This window comes from Vitis riparia, chromosome 4 (genome assembly GCF_004353265.1).
Source record: "Vitis riparia cultivar Riparia Gloire de Montpellier isolate 1030 chromosome 4, EGFV_Vit.rip_1.0, whole genome shotgun sequence".
NCBI lineage: Eukaryota > Viridiplantae > Streptophyta > Magnoliopsida > Vitales > Vitaceae > Vitis > Vitis riparia.
This window is the reverse complement of record NC_048434.1, coordinates 367,489-375,301: the sequence shown is the minus strand read 5'-3', so window position 1 is coordinate 375,301 and position 7,813 is coordinate 367,489. Positions and strand designations below refer to the sequence as shown.

The window sequence follows — 7,813 nt, the reverse complement described above, 5'->3', positions numbered from 1 at the left end:
GACGTAGGCGAGGAAGTGCCGAACCACTATAAACTCTCGTGTTTGCACTCTCTCTTCCCTAACTCTTTTAAATTATATGCAATTGTATTTATTTTGTTTATTATATATTTGCATATAATTGTCTCTTATTTTTGCATAGTTTAAATTTGTGAAAAAGAGACCATCACCCTATTTACCCCCCCTCCCCCCTCCCCCCTCTAGGGTGATTACCATAGTTTGGATTAGCCTCAAATTCCTAACAATTAGAATCATTTGATTTCCACATCTCCAAACTATCATTAATAAGCATACTACCACCAAGCATGGATTCGTCTACAGGGGCCTAAAGATATATTCATAAATTGCTGAATCTCAAAGGAGAGTTCAGGTCAGGTTCTCAGTCCTTTAAATTGTGTATTTAATTTTCTTCATCTCCATTTTTTCCATTTTTTTCTTTCATTTATCAATTAGATTCTAAAATTTTCCATGTTTTGGGTCTGGATAATCGTAGGACACACACTTGTTATTGTTAATCTCTTGGTTTCTGTGATTTGGTTATAGTTGATTCATGCCTCATTTCCTTTGGTTTTGTTTGAGCATGATTTATCTCTGTTGTAGCTTTCCTATAGAATGTCTGAATAATACTTGTGTTCTTGTTTAAAATCTTTTCAGTTTCACTCACCTATATCTAAGCTGGTTGATTGAAACATAAAATGTGGCTTTTATTAGTTCGTTTTGTTTCAACCATTTGTGCTTTGTTTTTTTTTTTTTTTTTTCCGTCACTTTCCTCTGTTTTTGATTCATGCCATTAGGCCTGCCAAGTGTTAGATCTAGTCCAAATTTGGCTACTATAAAGAAATGAAAATGCCAAACTAGTCGATCGAAGCACGGTCATTGAGTTCATAGTGAAAGTGGGTCTCACTCTCAAAACTAACTGTATGCTTGACATGGAAAAAACTACTAAGGTAATGGAGTTGATGATCACTTCAGAGGATTGTGTATGCATGGAAACTTGAGTCAGAGCATGCAACTTTTGGATAAATCTCTGAAGAAGGGATGGGTTCTAAACGTCTTTATATTAAATAAATAATGTGAAACTAGAACATCATTAAATAAATAATGAATTCCAAATTTATTACATCATGTTATACTTTATTCCAAATTTATTACATCATGTTATACTTTTAAGGGCTCTATCCTAACAGGTGGAGGACAAAAGTTGTGGAAACCCTAACCCCTAGGGGGTATTTATAGGATTCCTAAGTGTGCTTAAGTGACTTGAGCACACATGGGCTTGGGTCACTTAATCTAACTCAAAATGGGTTATAATTGATTAATTAACCCAATAAGGCCTATTAATTAATCAATTAGTCCAATCCAGAGACCTTGTTCACTTACCCTTGTGCAACCTTGTGTAATTACCAAAATGCCCTTATACACAAAAATGAACCTAAAGCCAATCTGACCCTCATAATCCGTGTCAATAGGTTATATGAGCTTAGAGTGTGGACTATTGGGACCCATATGAGTACTGACTTCCTCAAAATCCAATTCTAAAGTTGATTCAATATTCCACCATAGAGAATCAATTGAACTCCAATATCCTATGTAAATAACAATGAGATATTACGTGCTCGGGTCCATGACCTATTATCCATTATGTTTAGTCTCCCCGTGAATTGGTGTTTGTAGTTTAATAAGATGAAAGTTATCAATCCTTAAAGATTACCTCCACTATCTTTGAGTTACAGATCGTCCAATTATATATTTAATTGACATGTCTTAACTATCAAAGAGTCTATGTCAAGTTCCACTTAAGGAACTACTATGGTCATAGTTTGTATGAACACACTTTCTTAGGATCACCCAAAGGGACACACTGTCTAAATCCCATGAGATATCATGGTACCTCTATTGAGAATACCTATTGCTACCGACTTCCATCAACAATGACCCAATCCATAGGGAATATATGATTAGCTTATGATCTCACCCGTAGGTCAAAGTCATTGCTAACTTTAGTATAAACTCAATATTCTCTTAAGGTTGAGAGACGACACAATGAAGTAGGTTGGTAAGGTCATGACTACTTGATAGCCTTAAGCCATGACTCACCGTAGGTCTTGTCTAATGTGTAACCATACACAGTAATGCACTCACCATGGGAAACTCATCCTGATAATTAAGACTAGTCATCCCTCCAATTAGAAGGTGGTATGGTGCACTACAACCTCTAGTGGGTTGCCTAGACCCATGAATCAATTGTGATTAAGTCATTTATTTGCAAGGAACCCATGACTTAGATTTTCTATGTAACTCCTAATGCACTTAAGTCATGTACAATACAAAAAATGTAGACAAGAATGCTCATAAAGTATAATACATGGAATAAGGATTGATAAAAGTGAAACTAGAACATCATTAAATAAATAATGAATTCCAAATTTATTACATCATGTCATGCTTTTAAGGGCTTTATCCTAACATTCTCCCATTAGCCCTCAAAGCATCATGCCTTTAAAGCATGCCAAATACTCATCTGAAACCTATGCTATCCATGTGACTAACAAGGACTCTCCCTATCAATGTCTTGGAGAAAGGATTCACTAGGTTCTCCACATAAGGTATTATGTCAATCATCATGTCACCCTCTAAACTATCTCAACACTTTAGAGCACAAACATTGAGGGGAAAAACTAGGATCTCTCCATTTCCTAAGCTCAGATCAGGTTAGGAACATGCATAACTATTCTAAGCATTTTCTAAATTAATCCTATGCACAACGGAAAAATAACATTTTTAAACTTTAAAGGGATTTAGAAAGTGCTAATGAAAACCATACCTCAAATTCGGATGTTCTCAAATCAAATCCACGTGGTGAAAATGAAGAATGAAATCGCAGAAGTCTCGTAAATCCAAAGTCTTCCTTCCAATGACTTGAACCTTGATCTTGACACACTTCTAGTGGAGATAGAAGGGAGGGTGGACGCTATGATTCTTTCTCTTTCTCTCTAGAGATAGAAGATGGCTCTTTAGAAAAACTATATAAACTCTAACCCTTAAGGGGGTATTTATAGGGTTTTCTATTAGGTTTAAGTGACTTGAGCCCGCTAAGGGCTTAGGTCACTTAATATAGCCCAAAAAAAGTCCTAATTGATTAATTAACCAAACAAGGCCTACTAATTAATCAATTAACCCAATCAAAAAACCTTGTTCACTTACCTTTGTGCAACCTTGCGTAGTTATCAAAATGCCCTTATGTACAAAAGTGAACCTAGAGCCAATCCGACTCTTATAATCCATGCCAACAAAGTATATAAGCTTAGAGTAAGGACCATTGGGACCCATAGGAATACTGACTCTCTCAAAATCCAATTCTAAAGTTGATTCAACATCCCACTATAGAGAATCAATTGAACTCCGGTATCCTATGTAAATAACAACGAGATACCAAATGCTCGAGCTCATGACTTGCTATTTATTGTGTTTAGTCTCCCCATGAACTGATGTTCGTAGTCTAACAAAGTGAAAGTTATTAGTCTTTCAAGGCTACCTCTATCATCCTTGAGTTATAAATCCTCCTATTGTGTATTCAATTGACATGTCTTAGCTCTCAAAGAGTTTTACTTAAAGAATTATTATGACCATAGTTTCCATTAACACACTTCTTTAGGATCACCCAAGAGGGCACACTGTCTTAATCCCAAGAGATATTATGGTGCTTTTATTGAAAATACCTATTGCTACCATCTTCCATCAACAATGACCCAATCCATAGGGTATATATGATCAACTTACCATCTCATTGTTATTTTATTGAAAATAACAATGAGATACCAAATGTTCAGGTTTGTGACTTGCTATTTATTGTGTTTAGTCTTCCCATGAACTGATATTTGTAGTCTAACAAAGTGAAAGTTATTAGTCTTTCAAGACTGCCTCTACCATCATTGAGTTATAAATCCTCCTATTGTGTATTCAATTGACATGTCTTAGCTCTCAAAGAGCCTATGTCGAGTTTTACTCAAGGAACTACTATGACCATAGTTTCCATGAACACACCTCTTTAAGATCACCAAAAGGGGCACGTTGTCTTAATCCTAAGAGACATCATGGTGTTTTTATTGAAAATACCTATCGTTACCATCTTCCATCAACAGTGACTCAATCCATAGGGAATATATGATCAACTTACAATCTCACCCATATGTCAAAGTCATTACTAACTTTAGTACAAGCTCGATATTCTCTCAAGGTTGAGAGACGACACAATGAAGCAGTTTGATGAGGTCATGACTGCTTGATAACCTTAAGTCATGATTCACCATAGGTCATGTCCAATGTGTAACCATACATGCTAATGCACTTACCATGAGAAACTCATCCCAATAGCTAAGACTAGCCATTCTTCCAATTAGGAAGTGGTTTATTACAACCTCTAATGGGCTTCCTAGACCCATGAACTGGTTGTGAACAAGTCATATATTTGTAAGGAACCCATGACCTAGATCTTCTGTGCAACTCTTAATGCACCTAAGTTACATGCAATGCAAAAGATGCAGACAAGAATACTCATAAAGTATAATACATGGAATAAAGATAGATAAAAGTGAAATCGGAGCATCATTAAATAAATAATGACTTCCAAATTTATTACATCATATCATGTTTTTAAGGGCTCTATCCTCACAACTTGTAAGTGGTGGGGTAAGTGTCATTTCGAAGAAGAGGTGCAACTTCATGGTCCTTTTTATTTCTTCCATGGCCCTCTTAAGGATTGCACTGTTGAAGAATTTTCAAAACCTCTTCCATTGTGGGCTTATTGGATGGTTTGTTAGTGCACCTAATGCCTAGTTTGAAGAGAGTGGCCACTTGTGCTCTATCACATTGTTCCTTGATCTCCTCGTCTACCACTTCCTCAATGGTTTTCCTTTCTTTAAATTGATCCAATGCCCATTTTGCAAGGCACATGTGCTCGTCCTCATTGGTGGGTTCTCTCCCCGTCACAAGCTCAAGCAAGACTACTCCAAAGCTATATACATCGATCTTTTGTTCACCTTTGTTGTAGCAGCATATTCTATCATCCAAGTATACAAGAATGGTATGATACAAATTATGGATAAATTATGGAAATGAAAACATGTGGAAAGGAGGGCCTTGATGGTCTTACCAGGGGCAATATACCCGTGAGAGCTTGCAATTCCTGACATCATGTTGGGTTCTCCTTGCTTGACCAACATCTTAGCCAATTCAAAATCCGCAATTTTCGCGTTGAACTCGGCATCTAGCAAGATGTTGCTGGACTTCACATCTCCATGTATGATTGGGATAGAACAGTGTTCATGCATGTAGCGTAGGCCTTTTGCAACTCCAATGGCAATCTGCAACCTTGTTGGCCAATCCAAGACGAAGTTATGAACTGAACTTGTCATGGACGATGTTCTCTGCTTCTTCCCATGAAGCCATCTATCCAAACTCTGCTTCTCCATGTACTCGTAAACAAGAAGACTTGAGGTTTCATTTGATATGCAGCACAACAACTTCACTATATTGGCATGGCGTATGGTGCTCAATATCTCGACTTCTGTTTCGAATTGTTTCTGAAGCTTTTGATCCAATCTCCTGTTATTACAAATCATTTTAACCGCTAAGAGTTCACCAGAACGGTTATTAGCAATTCGGTATACTTTCCCTGACCCACCACATCCGATTAGATTATTTTCTGTCAAACTGGACAATATGTTGTATTCATCGAGATCTAGTTTATGGTATGGAGTAAATTTCCAAGCTGTATGCTCCTGACTGTGATTCTTCCTGTGATAGTCTTGAACCATGAACAGGGTAAAAAAAACAACAGCTAGGAAACCAGATAGATTGAAAAATAAGATCATAACGAGATATTTGGTTAACAATTTGTCGGAGTCAACGGCTTTGGCATCACATCTAGGGAGTTTCAGAGTGCCAACATTGACACACAGCTTGGGATTGTTCAAGAAACTGTGTTCATATCCTCCATATTGAAACTCAATGGGGACCATCCCAGAGAGTTGGTTGGACGAAAGATGGAGGATAATAAGGTTCAAATGGCCAAGTTCAGGAGGAATTTGACCTGAGAACTGGTTTTCTGATAGGTCGAGGTAATTAAGGCTAGGTAAAGAACCTAATGCCTTGGGAATTAGGCCAGAAAGTTTGTTTCTTGAGAGATTCAAATTAGTGAGCGACTTCCATGAGATGATCTGGGATGGAAGTTCACCCGAGAATTGATTCCCATCAAGCAACAGAACAGTGATGTTCCAAAGACTGGTCAATTCCACTGGAATTTTTCCAGACAACGTATTGTTGCTGGCATTGAGCACAGAGATGTTCATCCAGGAAGAGATTTCAGCAGGAATTGGACCATAAAACTTGTTGTTAGTGATCTCCACTCTAGACAAATTCCTTGCCAATTTACTTGGAAGTGTCCCTGAGAATGAATTTCCATCTAACATCACTGATACCATGTCCGGGGATGTCCAGATGCCGGAAGGAATCCCGCCTGAAAAACGATTGTTGGAAAGCTGAATGGTGAGCAAACTTGTGCAATTCCCGAGGGACGTGGGCACTTCCCCGCTGAGATTGTTGTTGGAAGCAACCACTCCAAGCAAAGCCCCCCTAGCGCATAAATGTTGAGGGAATTCCCCGCTTAGTTTATTCTCGGAAACCTCAAAGAGTTTGAGCTCCGAATGAAGGCCAAATGCTGGAGGTAAAACTCCACTCAATTGATTGCTAAAAACTCTGAAGGTTTCCAGTGTTGGAATGAGGCTTATATTTGCTGGTATCTCTCCTGACAACTGATTCCAGAAAAGATTCAAACCCGTCAAATTTTGTAGCTTCCCGAAACCCGCTGGTATGGACCCCGTCAAATAGTTGCCGGAAAGATCAATTTCTTTCAAGTTGAGAGCTTCTATGGATGAAGGAATGTGGCCAGACAATCTATTAATGAATAAATGCAAATAGTTCAAATTCTTCAACGTAAGCATGCCTCCCGGGATCGTACCTTCCAATTTGTTGAGTGAGAGGTCCAAGAGTTCCAGACTCGATAGATTGTTGAAGCTCTCCGGTATTTCGCCCATCAAATTTGCCTCCTTCATCCACAGATACTTCAGCTTCTTCAATGCGCCAAACTCCTTTGGAAGGGCTGAAGGCCGGAATTTGTCATTATAGGCCATGGCCAATTGTTCAAGATTTGCCAAATTACCAATCTCCGTTGGCCAGGTGCCGTTGAACTCATTTTGAACCAGAAACAAGTAGAACAGCTCCCGTAGCCGCCCAATTGCTGCGGGAATATCTCCAGAGAAGTTGTTTGCGGTGAGGTCTAGGTACCGGAGACGTGAAAGTCGATCAATATCAGCTGGAATTGGACCCACGAAGGAGTTTTCCATCAAGAGCAGATATTCGAGCTTAGAGCAATTGAGAATATCCGGGAACTCGCCTGGAATGTAATTGTAGGAGACGTCAAGTACGATTAGGTTCTTGAGGTCACAAATTCTGGCCGGAATTTTTTTGATGATTATTCTGTTACGGAGTGAAACATTAGTGACGGTATTGTCGGTGCATGTAATTTCCGGCCAATCACAGGGCGAGGATGAGGAATTCCACGATTGGAGTGACGGTGGATTGCCCAGTTGTTGTTTAACGTCTAGTAGGATTGATCGTTCAGCATCTAGATTTTGGGAAATTACTTGAAAGGTTAAGGAGAAGACGAGGAGGAGAAATAGAGCGGGGAATGGAATTTTGGTAAATAAAAAGGGTGGTTTCCGCATTTTGGTGACGTTGAGTTCCTTACCGCTTCTCT

The 7,813-nt window shown here is 38.6% G+C and overlaps 1 protein-coding gene across 1 annotated transcript; it reads right to left on the bottom strand.

The window, feature by feature from the left end:
• Nucleotides 1-4,749: 4,749 nt before the first annotated feature.
• LOC117912656 (receptor-like protein kinase HSL1) lies at nt 4,750-7,813 on the bottom strand. Its single transcript, XM_034827343.1, has 2 exons — nt 5,164-7,813; nt 4,750-5,056 (listed from the first exon to the last, which is right to left on the bottom strand). Exons 1-2 carry the CDS (start codon nt 7,779-7,781, stop codon nt 4,750-4,752), a joined length of 2,925 nt encoding a protein of 974 aa, XP_034683234.1. The 5' UTR covers nt 7,782-7,813.